This window comes from Micropterus dolomieu, linkage group LG23 (assembly GCF_021292245.1).
Source record: "Micropterus dolomieu isolate WLL.071019.BEF.003 ecotype Adirondacks linkage group LG23, ASM2129224v1, whole genome shotgun sequence".
In the NCBI taxonomy this organism is placed as follows: Eukaryota; Metazoa; Chordata; class Actinopteri; order Centrarchiformes; family Centrarchidae; genus Micropterus; species Micropterus dolomieu.
Genome location: NC_060172.1, coordinates 13445081 through 13466569, shown reverse-complemented (window position 1 = coordinate 13466569; position 21489 = coordinate 13445081). Strand labels below are relative to the sequence as shown.

At 40.2% G+C, this 21489-nt stretch overlaps 1 protein-coding gene across 16 annotated transcripts in view; it reads left to right on the top strand.

Annotated features, from left to right (window-relative positions):
* Positions 1-21489, top strand: part of tcf7 (transcription factor 7) — a 74957-nt gene that overhangs the window by 37273 nt on the left and 16195 nt on the right. For all 16 annotated transcript variants that reach the window (XM_046040594.1, XM_046040595.1, XM_046040601.1 and 13 more), the window contains 2 exons: positions 7935-8061; positions 19126-19213. In XM_046040594.1, the coding sequence (XP_045896550.1) occupies positions 7935-8061; positions 19126-19213 (215 nt within the window). The remainder of the gene's footprint in view (positions 1-7934; positions 8062-19125; positions 19214-21489) is intronic.

Sequence of the window (21489 nt, the reverse complement as noted above, 5' to 3'; positions counted from 1 at the left end):
GGCGGCGGGGAATAAAAAAGTAAAGATGCTGAGTAAAAACTGAAAATCATTCTTGTCTGCAAACATTTCAGTTTATTGTGCATTGCATAGTAATATATACTCACACACAGACACACACAGTGTTTCTATCTGTTAGTTACAAGTAGTGGTTACTGATTCACCATTGCCACGACCCAGATGTTCCAGTGGTGTGTGGCAGCAGTGGACGATGGTGTGTGTGTGTGTGTGTGTGTGTGTGTTTGTGTATTTTCATGCACACCACTGGGCGTGTCCTTGCATACATGCATTCATGCATGTATATGAGCATTTGTGTGTGTGTGTGTGTGTGTGTGTAATTGGGGAGTGGGCGGGCTTGGTGGGGGGGTGGGGGGGTGTTTGGCCCTTTTTTTAAACATAGCTGCGTTGTTATGGTTGCCTGGGCTTTGATGTTACCCAAACCTCCAACTAAGAGGCTCTCATTTTGGGCTCCTGACTCTGGAGAAGGCAATGACTTCCAGATTGGGAGACCTACTCACCACTCAAGACTGACTGCTGGGGTGGGACTGGCTGTGGGGGGTCATGACGGGCAGAGCAGGTCACCATGGTGGTACTGGACGCAGTGGTGGATGTACTGAACACAAGTGTAAATGTAAAATCTACGCAGCGCTGGACTCTGATGCCAGGGTCTAGGGTTTGCATCCTGCGTCCCATGTGTTTGGTTAAAGTTGGGAAAAGATAATGGTTTCAGTTAAAAATGCATCTTCAAGTCTGCATTGACTTTTTCTATATTTTACAAAGCGCACAATCTTTTCCTGAATTGAACCATGTTTTTTTAAGTTGCCTGAACATAAGCATGAAAACATTTCCATTGGTTACTAAGGTCCGTTTGTATTGCGTTGAACTTCTTCTCAGTATCAATACAGCGGCATTACATTTCTTACATAACTTCTTTACTAATTTACTAAAGTACTCTGATTGAAGAGTTACGGTATGAGACTTGTTCCATTTCAGTGTTTTCTTATGTAAACGCAGCAAAATATATGACAAAAAGTGAAAGTAACATCGTTATTTATGAAATGTGATTCATATTAATGACATAAAGCACGTTTAGACCAGGGCAAAATAGCAGGTCTTTTATTTATTAAGGGATAAAGGGGTGACATACCAACTCAAAGGAATTACTTAAATAGTTGAATTGGTAGATTTCCTTTTACATAAACTCATATGTATTTTTAGGTCTTTCCATACAAAGCTGACGAGGTTTTCTGGCAAATAATCAACATTTTTCTTTTTCTTTTCAGAATCATATCAATCATCAGTGTTTCTTAGTCATACAAGAGAGTTTCACAATTGGTTTACCCAATGTCAAGCAGTTCAGGTGTTTCCCACAACTGTGCCTTTTTTATGTCACATACATTAATAAACCTTGCTCTTGGAAGTCGATAAAATCAGAAAAATCTGATCAGGTTGAATCTAATACCAGTCTAATCTAATATTAGATCAATCAAGGGCAGGAGTTTCCATTGGATCAAATGCTCGGTGAGATTCTCAGGTCTCATGTGTGAGGAGTTGCCGCTTCATAGTCGCCTCTTGCTCACATTGTTTCTTTCTCTTTCGGTGTATATGGTCTTTGTTTCTTTCATTCTCTCTTTTGCACTTTCTTTCTGCACGCAGGTGTGGGGAATTTTACCGCGCTTTTAGACTCAGAGTTTTTTTCCCCCTGTTTCACTCACAAACCCCAGCACCCATGTGTATTTACAGTGAATGTGTGTATAGAGGGGGGTTCAACATTGAAGCAGCTGACCCTGTCTTCTGACCTCACCTGTTTTCAGGTGTATTGTATTTAAAGCCTCTGACAAAAAAAAACTCATTTGTATTTGATAAACACTGCCTCAGTGATGGCACTCCAGACTGTACCAGGCTTTGGACACAGCTACAGCTTTCTGTTTTATGTTAAAGTCCTGATTCTAGTCCATTTAGTTTGTCTCAGAAATACATTATGCATAAAAATGTCAGCAGTTACACATCAGCACATCTGGCCTGAATGTGTCACTCAGGTTTGACAAGGTGGGCTGAAGTGAAACATCAGAAGCAGCAGAGAAAGAATGTAGCTGAAGCTGCACATAAAGTATTGTACTATATACAATCAAAATCTCCACTTTGTGATAAAGGTTTAGATGTTCTGTGAGTATTTGACCTGTCACATCTGTCTGGTCAGCGGTCAAACTGAACTGATGCTTATTAGAAAACATTTCAAGAGAGTTAAAACTGTGTGAAAGTGAAAAGGGACACTTCATTTCAAAAGTCCTTTTGTCTGAGTTAGTAATTTTATTTCACTTTCATGGGCCAGGGGGTGAAAATTCCAAAGTTGGAAACCTTTGACAACCAATTCTTGAAATATTTAAATGATTAAAAAAACTGTACTCTATTAATAATCATTATTACTTGAATTGTAGTTTTCATAGTCACTTTGAGCTTAGTTTTCAAAAATAGCAATAATGTAGAAACGGTATTGGAGAGAATATTGTGAAGAATGTGAATAACCTCAAAACAGGAGATAATTTTATCCTCCAAATCATAAATTTATAATATTTTACAAGTTGCAACACAATTATTTACTAAAAGGAGCCATCAGTTTCATACAACTCAAACAGCACATTTGTTGTAATAGTTAATTCACAAATCGTAGAACTTAAAACATGATTTACAAACGGTTATTTTCATTTGTCTTTGACGGATATTTTTTTTATTAAAGTGCAAACTCAATTCATTTGATGACAAAACATGACAACGTCGCTCTCAGATCTCTTTGTTAGAAAGCTCTTTCCTGCAAAGCAGTTTGATTGCAGCCACTTGAAAGGATTGCACAGAGCAAGGTGAAGCCACCGTCAATCCCCAGCGACTGTCCATATTTTAATTTTTTATTGTATTTCCGCCACACCAGGGCAAGGATGACTGTGAGAGAAAGAGAGTGAATTAGTGTTTTGAATGTGCCATCTCCGTGAAATTAGATTAAAGACATTAGACTCAAAAGCACTCTGGAGGGGGGGGGGACAAAAGAGAGGACGCTTTAATTTCCGCTTCAAATATAAAAAGACACGGATCTACTTAGTGTGTCATCTGAAAACTAAAGAATACATTAGAGGTGTTTTATCAGCAGAAGGTCCTCTAAATGAAGGCGCGTGTGCGTGCACGCATAAGCATGCAACTGCGTATCTTTGTGTATCATGTGTATGTGAAATGCATACGTACGTGTGTGTGTGGGTCAAGGTGGAGGGCCGCCATTACAAACAAGTGATGTCTGAGATCCCATTAACTCTTGTATTCAGCAGCAGATTTCTGTTCAAATAGGGTGAAGATAAAAGGCAGCAACAATATGCTGATAAATCAAAGGCCTTTCAAGTGAAATTAGACTACAGAGAGACTGAGGGCTACATTTACGATTTCCTGACGCACATAAAGAGGTGTTGATATCTAATTGGAATTTTTAAAGTAATCGCATCTTTGAAGTAATTACATCTTTGATGTAATCAACACACGGGAGATTTATTATTCAGCACTGCTGCAGTTGGTGTTGGCAGAGGGTTTCTTCATGTGCATAAACGCTATATTTTATGATCCTTTAAACAGAGTTGGTATATGAATGCATCAATTACCAATATGCTTTAAAGACATCTTAACCTATGAATATTCTTGTAGGCAAAGTTACATTTTCGTTCAATGTTTCTCTTGAAGTCAAGACATCAGTTCCATACTATTTAATAACGGTATCTCCTGCAGAAAGGGTTTAAAGGAAGCTACCTCACTCAAATTGCTCACCACCTAAACATCACAATTGCAGTGATAACTTGAAAGTTTTGGGTTAGATGTGTCTAAATAATAAAATGATTATATAAAATTTAATTATTAATTGGAAACTGAATTTATTGATACATCATGATATATCTATTTCCCATAATCAGTCCATGTAGATCCTGCAGTAAAGCAGCTGTTTTATCACATTTGCTCCCCAGCTGTGCTTACTGCTTTTTGTGTCTCTGTAGTGCCACCAGTATGTTTTACAACTCAATTCTAGACAAAGTGGCTGATGCTGGTGTTGACCTTCAAAGACTTGATTTTCAACAGTGAACATAGATAGTGGGCGGGGGGGGATCAGGAATATGAGGGAATGTGGTGAGAAACTTTGTAGATTGCTTGGAGCTCCACCCATTTCCAGTCAGGCACACCTGGCTAGTCGCTGCAGAAAGGGTGTGACTGTCATGTTGTTAATTTCAGAAACTTTGTGTGAAGCAGATATTCCAAATGAGCATCTGAAAATACCATTTCACCAGTTCAGATTGTCCTAACAACCTCCTATTAAAAAATAAATAACTCAAGGTTCAGTCGATACAGTTAATTTGTCCCATAAATGTATTCCCTGACGATTTATGTCAGTCTGCAAGGGTGGGTAACTCTACTCTTGTAAATTAAAGGGTGATTGAACTTTGCCCTCGAAACGCATCTGTGTGTGTTTTTTTGTGTGTGTGTGTGAGCGTGTGCACACGTGTACACCTTAACACATGTGTAACTCTTCTGGGGGGTTTTTTAAACAAAAAACATAGCTGTGTGTTTCTGTTTCAAAGATGCTGTTAGTGTTATTCGATCTTTTGCGAGTGTGTGTGTCCAAAACATGCATGTACACACTTGTCTGTTTCAGCTAAGGTAATTATGTGTAAGTTGTGTGAGTGTATGTGTGTGGTGGGGGATTTTTTTTAAATACAGAGGGGTTGATAATTATGGGTTAAATGAGTGCTCTTAGTCAGCCTCCCTGAGTGTGTGTAAAAAAAGGAAGGCGCAGCTAAAGCCACTTCAAGGCCGGCTAATTACCCCGAGGAAGAGAGGAAACATAAATGGACGATTTTGCGGCTATAATGTTACAGCAAAACGGCTACATCAACCTCAGCACGTGAAACGGAGCCACGGCTACTTTTGAAGACTCCTAACAGCCCTGCACAGATGTGTGTGTGTTTGCATCCATATGTACAAAATCTGTCGAAGTAAAACGTGTGTGTGCATATGTCTGTACATGCGCTGTAGGTGAGCGTGATTTGAATTCACACCTCTGTATATTCTGTATGTGTGATGTGTGTCTGTGAATACCAATGTTTTTGCAGATCCATCGGTTCAGTCGGTGTACAATATAATAGTCTTTTTATGTAACATGTGAAAACAGTTTTTTACATTCAAGGTTCAGTCAGATTTTAATGTCATGTAACCTCATGCACGCATGCATTCTGATGGCGCTCACTGCTGATGCTAAAACCCAGTTTTGGGATTTTCCCTGCAAAATGTCATTGCAAATGCTGAAAATGTGAAATTGGATGATTTCCTTTTCCCTTGACAGAGCTATGTGAATCTGTGTGTTTGCAGAAATTAATTACAAAACCTTTTGATATGTGTTATATCAAATGATGATAAAGAGCAACAAAAGATGTATCTGAAAGCTGCAGACTCATAAGAGTCAGACAGGAGAGAAACTGCTGGGTATCTATGTGTCTGCCTTTAAGGATTGCAGGTAGGAAAGTGACTGTAATTTTAGGCATTAACTCTGGAATCAAGCCTGTCATATTCTGCAATCTGATATCAAATTTAGAATCTTGTATCCGATTAAACAATCATGCATTGGTGTCATGTTGGAGTTGCCTAATTACCAGTTTCTGATTTCTAAATAGCCCATCATGTCAACATCCAAATAAAACATTTTTTGAAAGCGCCAATACACCTGACTTAGTGCTGATTAATATAGAGAGACACATTAAATGGAGACACGCCAAAGAGTCGGTGGGGTTGAAGACATTAACATCACGTACCACTCCTGTACCCATTGTCATGGATAAAGTAATGATCTGTCGTATACAAAACACCTTAAACCCTGCTTAGCGTAGTGTTTAATAAAGTGTTACCATGAGAATGTCTACCAGGGACATTGGGATGGTTTTGTTGCCTTTGTTCTCATCCTGTAAGGTGACCAACAATCTTTGCATGTTCCTTAACCTGCAAGGCTCCTCCTCCATCTCCGAGTGCTTCTTCAGATTATTATGAATTCAGACCACCTTATATAAACCTCCCCACCACCTCCCCCGCACATCCCCTTCCCCTCAAACCTCTCACCCTTCGGCTCTCCGGTATAGAGGCAGTGCGTTTTGTTTTCATGTGTCTCGACATTAAAAGCGGTTTAGCAGTTTGATCTTAGCTCTACAGCCGGTCGTGTAGCATACACATGAGGGTCCGTGTGTGTGTGTGTGTGTTTTTGGCCAATGAGAGAGTTGGAGATTATGATGGATAGGAAAGGAGCTGTTGAAAGTGTGTGTGTGTGTGTGTGTGTGTGTGTGTGTGTGTGTGTGTGTGTGTGTTAATGTGGAGTGGAGCGTGTGGAAGCTCTGACTTTAAGTGATAAGGTATTCACTTTGTAACTCAGCAGGAGGCACAGCAAGTAGCACCAGATCTGCCCCTCTGTAGTGCTGATGTTACACACTTCACACACGCACGCAGACCTGTCCATCTCAGTGTACAAAATAAAATAACTTTTCTCAAACATATTCATAAACATGAAAATCAGCATCTTTGCCAAGCTTTCAAAGACTTAATACAGATTGGAGACGCACACACACACACAAATATATCAATGGATACACATCTGTCCACTCACAAACACACATTCACACTTGCACGGGAAGGCAGAGCATATTTATACTCGCCTCCCACAGAAACAATTACGGTGCCCAGTCAACACACACACACACACACATACACACACACACTGGTTCAAACATATGCAGTGTAACTCCGTCCAAGGCTGCCTGGTTAGCTGCCTCCAACATTGCAAACCGCTGTGACATATCGTATGTCAGCCGGCATGCTGTGAGCATTAGCAATAACTGGATTTAACGCAAGTTATTGAAAGCCATTTGTAAACAGAAACATGAAAGAAAACAAGCTCGCACGCAGCCTCACTTGATCATCAAAGGCTTATCGATCAAAAGTACCTCCTCCTCCCTGCTTCACTGAAAACCAATGGGAGCGAAGTACGGCCCATCTGCCTGTTCCAAACCATGTTTAAAATGTCCAGCTTTCTTCCTTTCTATCTATCATTATTGTACATTTTTGTGTGTGTGTGTGTGCATGTGCGTGCATGTGCGTGCGTATGTAATTCAGTTGGATTTTTGTATCGGCGAGCAAAATGCAAATGTCCACACAGGAGCAGAAAAATGCAGAAAATATTTTGAAAGAATGACATCGGCATCTTTGTGTGTCTGTGTTAATCCTGCATCTTGAAACCTCAGTGATTCAATTAAGAGAAAAAAAGAGATACAATTTGAGATTTTTCTAAATCTGAATCTTAACAGTACAGTTGCAAATCATCATTAGTACTTGCAGTGAAACAGACTGTTTTTAAATGATTGTTTTTAGGTTTGCTGGATTTGCGATCCTTCCTGTTAATCATGTATCCTGGATAGTCTCTTTACAAATGAATCAGCCTCAAATATTAAAGAAATATTGTTGTTTATTTCATTAAAGTATTTTAATCAGTCCTGCATCCTGGATTACCTCAAATATCTTTTCTTATTTTTAAAGGTTTACCCACTACTTTGTCTCTTATAACATTTCACTTAACACATCTAGAAATGGGAAATGTGTCCCTTTGAAGGTGCAATTATTACCTAAGAAAAAAAAAGGCGCTATATTATAGTAGTTGCTGCACTTGCAGGTTTACACTGCAATACATGATTGCAATGAGTGGGTGTAAAAAAAAAAAAAAGAAAGAAATAGAGGAAAGGAAGGTGAAGTGAAAGCCGCTACATTTTGAACCCCTGCCACCCAGTATCTCTACAATTCAGTCAGTGTGAAAAATCTAGGCAATTGCATAAAATAATTTTTATCTCAATTCATTTTGTGTCTTTGTGTCTCGTCAACAGTCCAATAAAGTGTCGGTGGTGCAGCAGTCTCACGGGATGCACCCGCTGACATCTCTCCTGCCCTACAGCAACGAGCACTTCAGCCCGAGTCCTCCACACCTGCCCACAGACATGAGCCAGAAGACAGGTGAGAACACACACACACACACACACACACACACACACACACACACACACATATTCAAAAGACAGCATAGACGGGGAGACACACCAACTGTCATTACTTACGTTGAGTTCTTGTCAAAATACTGAATTATACACGTTTAAGAGGACACACATATATACACACACACGCACACACACACATAAACAGAGACATAATCCAGACAGCTGCTGAATTGTTGCTGAAATCCTCGTTCACATACACACTGCGATCTGTTTGTGTTGTCGACACATCATTCATCACATCGACACAACTGCAGCACACACAACCATTTTACCAGAAAAACACACACACATGAAATGTAATATAACAAATGTAATATAAGTCTCTTTCTTTCATACACACCCACCTCCCTCCTCTCTCCTCATACATGGACACACACACACACACATACTGAGGCACGCACACAGTGTGTGAAGTGGCAGCACCGGCTCTGTCAGCCTGTGGCGGTTCCATGGCTGCTCTGAAGTGGCCTTCTCATCTGAAGGGACCGCCAGCCACACACACACACACATACACACACACGGATGGAAACAATTAGAGTGACAATCGCACAAGCCATCGCTGCAGCACACACAAGGTTCTCCTTAGCAAGCTCTGTACATACAAACACACTGTACTCTGTTTGAAAGTCACAAACAAACACACCCTGACATTTAAACACTGAAGGATTTTTGCCTTTCAAGCAGGGCTCAAAGGGTGGCAGTGTTGGTTGGTCCATCCATCTCGCTGTCTGTCTCACACTTTGCTCCAGTGCAAGATATCTCAACTACTGACCACATTACTGTTGAATTTGCTGAACTTGATTTTTTACATCAAAGTCTGTTTTTAAATCTCAGGGAGTACATCTGCATATGTTAAAAAAAGTTTCAGAGGGAGCTGTGCAAAATCTGATAAATTGCTTGGTTGGTGCTGTAGACTACAAGTTTGAAAATGAAATAAATGTGGGGGTGTGGAGTTAGAAAGAAGTTGGTTCACCAGACCTCTGTAGCCCCCTCATCTCTGCTTGAGGCTAGCAGCTCGAGGCTGCAGCACCCGCTACTAGCATGACACAACAAATCTCTAATTGAACTGTCAAGTTGCTTTGTGGGTAATGTATCCATCAGGTTTTGGTGAACTCTGGCGTGTCCTGTCCACATGTTGAAGTGTCCTTGAGGAAGATGCTGAATGGCAAATTGCCCCCAAAGCCGTGCGTGTGTGTGACTGGGTGGATAAGAAGTAATTTACTGCAACACCTGTAAAACCAATACAAGACACCTGAAGATTCAACATAGCATTCTTTTTGTCTGTCTGTTGCGGGACATTTCCTCAAGGTACAGTCTCTGTTACAAGCTAGTAGGTTCAGGAAAAGAGAGAATAATGCACATGTGCCGTGGGCCGCACAGCAAGGGGGGTCAATCCTGAGAAAGAGAAGAGAAACTTTTTTGAGCATGTAAGCAATGAGTGGGGGCTGCCTTGGAACACTTTATCCACACGTTGAGTAGATCCGCATTATGCACACATCTCCTGTATGAAAGGCGTATAAAAACACCTAAATCATTTGTGTGCTGTTTGTTCCACCCACTTGTTATTTTGTGTAATTAACATTGCAGCTCTAGCAACACACACATTTTATCACTCAAAAGCTTGTTGGACAAAAGCATTCTTCGAGGTGCAGTCACAAGTTGCTGCTCAGTTTACATGATGGATTACAAACGCAGTGATGATGAAAACATACTGGTGATGGCTTGATTATATAATACTGGTAATGATGATCTAATTTAAACGAGAGGTAAATCAGAGGGCAGGCAGAGGTTTGCAGTAACCCTGTAGTGTCAATTTGATATAGCGAGAATTTGACAGTGCTAACCGCCATGAAATCGATCCATGATATGATAAGGGGAAATTCATTGGCTCTCCTGGGTTTTCCTCAGGAGTCTGAACGAGATAACTGAAGGATTCGGACAGTGATGATGACAACAACAGCGAGTGCTTGTTTTTTCATTTCAGAGAAAATTAGTAAACAGAAAGGTTGAGAGCAAAAGAAGAAAAAACTGTTGAACATAAGTCTTTTCTTGGCTCTGATTAGATATTGGAGCGTGACCTCCGGCAATCTTCTTCCTCCTCCGTCTGGAAATCCCCTTTATCCTGCAAAAACACTCTCCTTGTCTGGTCTTAGAGTCTGGTGTGTGTGTGTGTGTGTGTGTGTGTGTGTGTGTGTGAGACGCTGGCATAGTGACTCAGCCCTTAATGACAGACTGAGCCACCTGCTTCTAACCCCTTACACACACTCACACACACACACACACACACACACACACACACAGAGCTAACACCTGGCTGCTGCACATAACCTTTCTCATATCATCTCACCTGAATTCTGACTACGTTTCCATTCAGGAACATCATGCAGTGCACACAAACACACACATAAACACACACACACACACACACACACACACACACACACACACCACCTTACCTCACTCCTCATATCATTCGTCACCTTGTCAGCAGGTAGGGGTTACCTCATCAGTGATGTCATTTTTCGTGCACACCTATCTTCTTCTCTGTCCTCAGAGTAACAGCTCTCGTGCATCGCTGAGCTCAACATGGATCAATATACTGTAGTTGTATGCCTGTTGACAGAAATTCAGAGGATGAAAGCTGAAGTACGGAGAGAAGGCCCGAGGCACTTCATTTGCTGTTGTACTGGGTCTCTCTCGCAGGAGTGAAAATGTATAAAAACCAGTTCATCCGAAGAGGGATTTGAGAAAAGTCAGAAAAAAAATAGAAATAAATTGTTTGTTTGTTTTTTGCTTTTATCTCCTGCTAATCATCTCGTGACACCTCCGATTTAGCTCGTGACCCCCAGGCTTGGGAATCACTTGTTTAGATGCTACTCGTCTATATAGAGCAATGTCTATCAGGGGCCTGTGCAATACAGAGTCATGCTTTTGCTTTGATTTGGTTGGAGAGAGGCTATGCTGGCCCTCAGGGACAAAGTCTGAGAACAGGCAAAGGCAAAACACTCAGCTGAGGCATTCAAAAGTCTGAATCATGCTTTCTATAAGGCTATCCAGTGGTAATATGAACGCAGATGCAACATTTATGCGCCTTTTGGTCTTTCTAATCAAAACATTTGGTACTGCATTTGAAAAGTTTTTTTTTCTTCAAAACTCGCGACAAAAAATGCTGGTATCTATGTGCGTTGTTGCTTCATCTTCATGGAGCCAGTCTCGGCCAGGTGCATGTTAACATAAGTGCAGCACTGTCCATGCAGTTTCTGAATTCATTTTGAACAATTTGGCCAGAATATTTGTGTACCGTCTACTCGGTTGGTTGGTATGCCGTTTTTAGTGTATGCACATGTACTGTGGAGTAAGCTGTAATTTCAGTGTTTCTTTGCCACACATTTGCCATGTGACCATGTTTTAATATTTACATTCCACCGTGTTTGTTTGTACGAGAACCATGAATCACACTTTTACACTATTAGCTATTCATCAATGTTTCTGTGTGACCATCATCATCTTTTCTGGTCACCTGACTGTTAGTAGTATCTGACCAGTATCTGTGCATCCTCACACCATGTTAGGGCTCTTGACTCTTTAAATTTGCACCGTATTCACCCTCTCTTAGTGCTATCACCATCTAATCACTCCATCTTCACTAGTGTAGAAAACTACCACCATTGTTTTTTTGTTTTGTTTTTTGCCTTTGCTGTTAAATCTGGCGTTACCTTTTGACAAGTAGCCAAGCATCATTCGGAGTTTATTATTACTTCTTCTTAATAGATACTCATCTGATTGTTCATTGTCTGTGAAAAATGTTCAGATTATAGTTAAACATTCCCTTTAGGTTCACCTTTATATACCTCTTAAAATCTATAAAAATCTTTCCAGTTTTTTCTCTCAGCCTATAATTATACCACTCTAGCATCACGTACAAGGAAAGGTTAAAGGAAATTCAGAGATGTTATTACCCTTTTTCTTGTTCTTTTTTGTGGCCATGTACCTCTTTCTACATCACCACATCGATGATAGGTGGTGGTGACCTTTAGTATACCATCAGTTCATCATTTAACTCCTGTTACTCTGCAGTCAGAGGCATTATGTTGTCCTTCCTGTCCTTAATGTCATCATGTTGGTGACAGCCAATAATTTACTACGTTACCTGTGAACGCAGCCCCATAGTAGATGACAGCGGCTTACTATACTAATCATGTATCATTTGTGAACTGGGAAAGTCTTATAGTCTTATATATGTGCTCAAAGTTGACACCTCTCTTCCTTTAACCTCCTTTGTTCTCACTTGATTCTCACTGCACAGTTTACTTCCTGTGTTGTTTCCATTAGAACCCACTGTCTGTTTTAACTTCTGCTTAAAAAACGTTACTGGAGGACCTAGGTAGTAGTATTTCAGCCCCCAGCCCCCCTCATTTTCCTATTTAATGTCCCCGTATAGTGAAAGCCGACATTAAAAATAAAAATAAAGAAAAGGTTATGCGTATATTGTAACATCATCCTCTTAGCATGTAGCATTTCATTTATCAGACACAAATTATCTTCTTTCACTTAAGATTGGCGTTTGAAGTATACAGTACTCTAAGGCAAATCAATTTCACTCTTTCGGGCATCAGAAGCAACATAATAATTCAGCCCAGTGAAAATATATTGACTGAAAGTTTGGTAAAATAAAGATTTTCTTAATCCCAGCTCTAAATTTAGCTGCAGTTCAGTTTCAAAATATGACAGTGGATGTACAGACTCACTAAGCCCCCCGCTTTACGTCATCACCTCACACCGATACTGCAAGAGACTTAGAATAAGAGACTTACAGAGACTGTGTCTGGGATGCAAGGATGCCAGTTCCTGTGGTACCCAGATAGCTTGTGTTCTCATGCAAGCTCACTAGTTAGCCCACAGCAGAGTAAAAGCTCCCTCTGATATCACTGTTATACCTGGCAACAGAGCAGGACAGCAGAGTGGAAAAAGTGGAATGGAGATTTACATTTTTTTTGCTATCAGAGAATAGTAAACATGTTGTATTTGTCTGGCAGATTAAACTTTATAGATGTATGTAGATTTTTATAGTTCATTTTTACAGTTTTCAAACTTTGTAAAGTGTATATGTATTTTAGATTTGTTTATTACATTTATCTTAGATTTACCAAACTTTTAGATAATTGTAGTTAAGAAATAATCACTAATATAAGACTCTATAAGGCTGTAGTGTTGATCATGCGACCCAGCTGGTCCGTACAGTCAGTTCAGTAATTTCTTCAATCAGCCATAAGACCACATTCAACATGTTATTCAAAAGTAGTTCATCGCAGTCAATCCGGCACGTCATTTTGCTTTGAATGTTTCTCAGATATGACTGTTGGCTCGGACAATAGAGCATAAAATACAGATAGAAAAAGCAGAAATGAAACATGCCTGCTCGCTGTAATACTGTACTGTGCAAGATTAACACTTACTGTATAAGCTCGTATGGTCTTCAGATATTACTGTATGTGTGCTGCAAAAGAAGTGCAAACAGCATGCTTCAGTTACCTTAGCAGCATTTCTGCTATTTTAAAAGTATCACTTAAAGAATAAGGCTGGTGATATTCTTTATTTTCTTATTGTCGACAAATCCATTAAAAGACCAAAACCAAAAAAGGAAGTAATGCTCCTCACAAGTATTTTGTCTGTGTAGCTAAAGCCTGTTAGATCTTATTGCTTTGTGCCATTGTTGTCCAAAAACTATTAAAAACGCATCAACGAGCCACACTGTTGCACTGGTTAACATGACATTACCATGAACACAGACAGTTTATTTTGGGTCAAACCCACATAACACCATCCTGCTGCTGGAACTACTCACAAGAGCACCAAATGTGTAACCGCGGCTGAAAATAGTCCCGAACAAAATGCACTTTTTATCCCTGTTTGAGTAATGTTTTCTAAAAACTACATTATATCTCTAAGTAGGAATCAGTTGGATTGGTGCATTGAGAGGCGGAAAAATGCTTTGTTTGGATTTGTTAAAGAATATTTTTATATTTTCTTTTAGCTTAACATTGCTTAAGGCCATAGCTTTTGCATTTATAATCACATTAAAGTAACTACCTTCCTCAGTCATTTCTTGCATTTTAGTTATTTGAAAAAACTTTTTTAACCATCGTTAACTCTGCAGATGATTCTCAACTGTATGTGTTTAATTTTTGATAGCAATCATCACTTTATTTTTCTCCAAAGGGGTTGGACAAACAGAAATAAAGGATAAAACAAAGCACAAAACACACCAGTTGAATACAATTTGAACTCGGAGAGCACAAGTTAAAACAAACAAATGATAAGTCAGATTTTGACTTATAAAATCTATACAAATCATAAGATATTCATCCTGGCTGGATATGTGCTCATGTTACCTTTTTCTTTTACATTTTTAAATTGATGGTGAGAAAAAGGGAAACTGTGTACTGGAAATGAAATGTGATGAATAATTAAACAACAATTAAGAGTCATATTAGACATGGCTTTTATGATGTATAGTTTTACACTGTAAATAGTTTACTTTTACTATTACTGTGACTTTTGATGTTTGGTGTTAACAAAAGTAACTGTTCCTATACTTGAGTAAAATTTGTTAGCACTCATTACCGCCCTTACTGTAACAAAACACTACAAAGTTTCTTCTGGTCTTGGGCTCTTTTATGTACACCACACAGTCGGGCTGTCAAGTCATTTAAAGGCTCAGATGCTGCAGCACTTGCACTCTCAGTGGTTATAACCACCACAGCACATTATCAGTGCAGGAATACTATTTTCAGCTCCTCGCCTCTCGGTTTAACATGCACACGTTCTGATACTGAGCTCACTCAGAGCCGAGTTTGACTCAAATGGTTTCCCTTTTAAGTGTTTCCCTAGACGCTGACATGGAGACCGTGAGATAGTTGCTGTAGTTGTCATTAGACGGCCTCTTTGAAAGGGGCATTCCAAAGAAAACTGCCCCATTACTGCTGCTAATTTTCCCCTTCAGGTTTCCCAACAACAAACAGGGCTGATAGTGTCAGAGCTGAAGCAGAAACGTGACTTACTGAAACCAGCGTCATGTTTCCATCACACTGACGTGTTACAGATTAACGGTCAAAATAAAACTTGTGTACATTGTGTTTTAGGATTTCTGTTTTGATGTTAGCCCTACAGTCATTTCAGGGTATGTAGGTGGTTTGGAAAAAAGGACGTTAAGTTCACCATCTCGTTATTAAAAGAGGGATTAAGCTTCAAGGTACAATTATTTGTCATTCTACAACACAGGGCTGCAAAATGAAAGTTGTAGCATCCTCCATTCTACACACAGAGAACATATATACACATTTAAAATAGGATCAAAATAAAAATAATATATACAGTTAATTATATACAGTGCATATACTACACAAAATATAGAATGGCAATCTGCAAAAGCACCACAACAGAAAGTTCCATGTCATTTATTTATGAGTGCAGAGGATGAGGTGGAGTTGAAGAGTCTGGTGGTGCGGCAACAGATACCCTTGTGTCTCTTGCCAGACTACAGCAGGGTGAACAGGCTGTGGCTGGGGTAGGTTCTATCTTTTAGTATCATTTGGGCTCTGCACAAGCACCTCACCTTAGTGATATCACTGATGCTCAGGAGATGGGTACCAATGATCTTCTGAGCAGTTTAATCACCTGCTGCAGAGCCCTCCGGCCCTGGGCCATGCATATCCAATGCCAGATGTTTCCAGTCAGGATGCTTTCCATTGCTCCTCTGTAAAAGTTAACAAGAACTTGGCACGGGAATTTTAAGTTTTTGTCATTGTCTGATGTCTGACCCATGATGGTGGTGTTGCAAACTTCACAACAGAGTTCTCTCTATGTCGGGGGTTGCAGTCATGGGTGTGCAGAGTGAAGATGAGGGGGGCTGATCACTAGAGTGGAGGAGGTGTGGTCACCAGTCCAAATTGTCTGGGGTCTGTTTGTCTGTGAATTAACATTGATTGTTATTAATGATGTAATTTGTCAGTATTAACAGTTAATGTCTATTTTTAACAGTTTAATGGGGCAATGTGTTGAATAATTTATCCTTTACAATATTAACATAGACAGAAAAATCTATACTAGCCTAAGGGCAGATTCAGACTGACGGTAGCCCTCTGGCAAAACAACAAACGGCCGATGATGGTGCATTGGGTGTGTTGGAACAAGGTATCAGGAGTACAACTCTTTTTAAGTTATCATGCAAGCAAAACGTTTTTCTGTTTCAAAGTCTGCAACTTTAAAGGTTTTGTCCATCGGTTAAACAAGGCAGATGGCTCAAACTACTACAATACCCATGAGCCTCCACCACCGTTGCTATGGAGAAACAGCCAGTCAGAGGCATGAATCGGCGCAGTAGAGGATTCAAAACTCTTTGTCTTTGAACTTGAGAACAAAACACAGCGCAATAGTGCACTGAATTCTTTCAAAAGCTGCAGGTTGTGTTTTCAGTTTCCTCAACAGAATAATCTTTAGCTTCTTCGCACCCTTTGGTGGTACAGGTAAAAGAATTTAATGCTCAGATGTTTCTTACCGCAATGCACCTTGGGAGTCATAGTTAACTCACACCCTGAAAGTTTTATGTCCATTAATTCACTCAGCTGTGATATTGTCAATACGAAAAATAAATGTCTCTTCTCACTTCAAAACTCTATAGACACGAAATGCTGCACTTATTTGATTGGCCGACGTAATGCATTGCTAAATATTGCATAGCTCTGTGCTGCGCAAATGCTGAGCCAGGATAAAAACTTTCAAACCAAAAGTCCATTCATTTTGTTGTTGTTGTTGTTCTGTGTGTGTATGTTTGTTTGCTTCAGCACGTCGCTGCACCAACTCAGTGCTCTGGTGGAAATAAATGAGTATTTTCCGTGTTTTGTAGTGCACTGCTGTCAGTCTGAACATAGCCTGAGGGTAAACCCAGTGTACACAATAAGAGGAATCTTTATGAGGTGTTGAAGAAGAAAACTCCTCCATGATATGAAACATGCAGAACTGTGATGTGAAGATGTTTCAGCAGGGGTCTGTAGCCAAAAGTTCCCTCTCTCTTAGCTCTTTTTAAAGGCATTTCTATCACATGTCTATGTGATGTACTATATACAGAACTTCGAGGTGAAGCCCTCAGCTGCTTAAGTTTGTCTGATGAACATGCTTGTGGTGGCTTTTATAGCTAATTTTGTTAGCTGTGTTTAAATACCAGTTAGCTAGTTATTTCACTTATAATATCTGCTCAGCAGACCATTTCTGTCCAGGAGACAAATTTTAAATTTTAAATGTTAATTGGTGTGCTCAATTGTTCTTGGTATTTAATTTAAAGATTAAACTTATTCTTCAGGCAGTTCCTTTGACCTCATGATTCTCATTTGCTCTGACATGCACTGTGAGCTGTAAGGTCTTATATAGACAGGTGCGTGGCTTTCCTAATCAAGTCCAATCAGTATAATCAAACACAGCTGGACTCAAATGAAGGTGTAGAACCATCTCAAGGATGATCAGAAGAAATAGACAGCACCTGAGTTAAATATGAGTGTCACGGCAAAGGGTCTGAATACTTATGACCATGTGATATTTCAGTTTTTCTTTTTTAATAAAATTTCTACATTTCTGTTTTTTTCTGTCAAGATGGGGTGCTGAGTGTACATTACTGAGAAATAAAATGAACTTTTTTGATTTTTGGAAAATGGCTGCAATGAAACAAAGAGTGAAAAATTTAAAGGGGTCTGAATACTTTCCGTACCCACTGTAATTTAAACATTTACATTTTACATTTTATTCATTTAGCTGACGCTTTTATCTAAAGCGACTTACAATTGCTATACATGTCAGAGGTCACAACCCTCTAGAGCAACTAGGGGCCAAGTGTCTTGCTCAGGGACACAATGGTGGACAGGTCACCTGGGTCTCTCACACCATATGGTAGAGAAATAATCCAGGAGACGCAGAGGTAAACGCGAGAATGCAAGCGGGAGAGACCATAAAAGTAATATTGGGGGGGTAAATTCTGGGAACGCACAAAAGGAAGGATAGGAGAGGGAAGGAAAAGAGTTGAGGTCTGTAATGAAGGAGGGACTACAAGGAGTAAGAGGGTCTGGGCAGTGGAAGGACGGAGGGCTGTAAGAAAGGATGAGGGAGGAGAGGAGAATGGTGAAAAGGGCGTGGTGGGACAGACAGAGGAGGGATCAGAGTGGTGAGACAGGTCGACTGACTCAGTCACATTCCTGTCGTCCAGATTTATGGTGGCTCGGGGTCCTGAAACAGGCCTGGAGCCGCGGCCAAATTACAGTCATCTAGAGCATTCCTCTGCTGCAAACACAGGTTAGCAGCCGGGCTGCGCTAAGTGCTAGGTGCTGCCTGTTGACAAATGACTTCCTTTGAAGGGCACAAAGAGGGAGACAGGGAGAGACTGGATATTTACTGTATGAGGGCAGAGAGTCGAGCTGTCTGTGTTTCTTTTGTTGGAAAACAGTTTTGCTAAAAGTAGAGATGAAGAATGTGTGATGGTTTGTTTGTGTGCATGTTTGGGTGCCTGTAACTTGGGTTGAATAAACCAGTGAAACCAACTGGCGACATGAGCTCCCAGTGGAGGGTCGCGCACACACACACACACACACGCACACACACACTACATCTTCTCACACTAACACCCGTACACTCGCAGGCGCACAATGTGACAGGATGGGAACACAACTGCGTGACCTGTGTTAAGGGCATCTTTGTATTTAATACCAGGTTCCCAGACTACTAATAGCGCTAATAGCCCATCTGACCTGGGGCCAGGACCAGGGACTGCTGACCTTACATAACGTGTGTGTGTCTGTGTGTGCGTTTTTGTTTAAGAGGCAAAAAGACAGGAATTGGAAGTGTACTTGTGGGTACTTGTGACGTCTTTAGTGACAAAATGCGAGTAAAAAGAGTGATTACAATTATGTTAATTTGTTTTTGTGTGTGTGTGTTTGTGTGTGTGTGTGTGTGTGTGTGTGTGTGTGTGTGTGTCCTCCAGGCGTTCACAGGCACCAGTCCCAGGACCTCTCAGGGTACTACTCCCTCCCTCCGGGCGGTGTCGGTCAGATCACTCCCTCCATGGGCTGGTGAGTTTCTCTCTCTCTCACACACACACACACACACACACACACACACACGCACACATATCTGTTCATGCTGTGACTCACTCAGTCCTTTGTGTACTTGTGATGACCTTGTTCTGACTCCCTATACTCCCCTCCCTAAATTAAAGGAATACACCAGGTCAATCTTTTACATGATAAGAACTGACATAGCTGTGAAACTAATAGACAGTTAATTGATTGGTAGGCAATTATTGTTTAATCCAAAATGCCAATAAGTAACTGGCTCCAGCCTTCAAATGTCTTTCCTGGTTTGGCTTGGCCTTCTCTGACAGTAAACTGAATATCTTTACATTTTGGACAACAAGCAATTTGAAGCCGTCACCTTTGGCCTTTGGGAAAGCGCTATGGACATTTTTCACTATTTTGACATTTTGAAGACCAAAAAATTAGAGGATTAATCAAGAAAATAATCTGCAGATAAATCGATAATGAAAATAATTGTTACTTGTAGACTTAAACTGAAGGCTTATTATTAGGATAACTAATTACAGTTGCTGTAATATGCAGCAGTTTTCTGAAAGTCTAGAAACATTACACAAAATGGCGTTTGTCCCAGCCCTACAAACAGTCCTTTGCTGTTTAGTCCAAACTCTGGTGTTTTTCTGAAACAGAATTCACACCATTAACCTGTATCTAATGTTACCTCTAACCCTCAAACATTCCTCTGCTAATCTACACAACTCACTTTGACCTACCCAAAATACTCTCATCATCATTATCTCACAGCATGACATACAACACAACACAATCACATACACACTCTGACCCAGGTCAGTGTTACATACATCACCGTCTCACCTGGTGTCAGAGCAGTTAACCTAAGGCCCTTGTTGGCATGGAAACCGCCTCTGTGTTTAGGACTCACCTGTGGCCTTTGGTCAAAACAAAAGGAATGTGTACAATTGCAAAAGAAGTGCTGATATGTGAACAGTGTAAGAGACACTAAAAGTCTTTATCTATCTAGTCACAAGAAGTACACTGAGTACATGTTTTTACTGACTAAAATCAAATTATCAATAAAGGATTTAATGTGGTTTAAAACTTGATTTTTTTGCCAGGAAATCATCTTTGGACTTGCTTAAGACAGTACCTTCACATCTAAATATGGAACTTGCAGTCTTACTCTAGAAGTGGTGGATTCAGGGAAATGTTGGCAGGTTCAGGTCTGGTCTCGTCTTAAATAAAACTAGCAAAAATCCCAAAATGAAACATCACAATTAGCTTGTTTTTGGCTTTCATCCACTACATTAGGAGGCAACAGCAGCATTGTAGAAAGCTCTGTGGGGCGTCTGCATTGGCAACATCTGTTCCATATTGAGTCATTTCATTCAGAGTTTCCATCAATTCTGATTGTGAGCTCGCAATGTCATGCTGGTTGATTGTGAACTTATAATGTCAGACTTTCATTGATTTATGGATCAACACAAATCCATTTATTACAACCTACAGTATCTGTGCCTGGACAAAATCCCCTGCAGAAACAGTTAAGGCTTACATAAAATGTCACTGAGATTTGAAACGGAAGCTTAAAACGTTGAGTGTGCATTTGCTTACATGTGTGTTTTTTCATATTTCTGTAGGACGAGCTGTCTGTCCCCAGACATTTCTCAAGTCTGTGATTTACAGACGTTTTATCTTTTTCAGACAGTTCACTATGGATTTTCACAAATATTATTAACAGCTAATCTCCTTTAACCCAGATTATCTTCTTGTTTTGGCCCCTTGTAGTGGGCTTCTTTGTTGAAGTAGGAGGAGGGGAGAACACAGAATGAGTGGTTAAATGTCAAACTGCTGTTTTCTGTTGTTTTGACTATTAGCCTAGTCTCTCCTCCTGTCCCTCCATGACCACCTCAATATGTCCCCCAGGCTTGTTGACTGGTTGGATAGTTGCCTCTGATCAGGAGGGGGTCAGAAATTATTTGAGATGTGTGTTTTATTGTTTGTAAGGATGCAGCTTTGCAATGGCGACCCCCATGGTGGGAGCATGAGTCTCACAAACATGCATTATTAAATACAGAGTGTAATAAAATATATAAAGCCTCTGTGACATCTATCAAGCAAAGCAGAGTGAGACTTTAACACAGCCTCCTCCTGTCCCCTTAAGGAATAATGACTTGTAAAGGTTTATGTAAAGGATTATGCTCAAAAAGAACTATTTCGTACAATGTGTAATGTGTTTTCTGTTCACACAAAAAGTGACAGAAATAGTTCTGTGACAAATGAAAAAGGACAGCTGA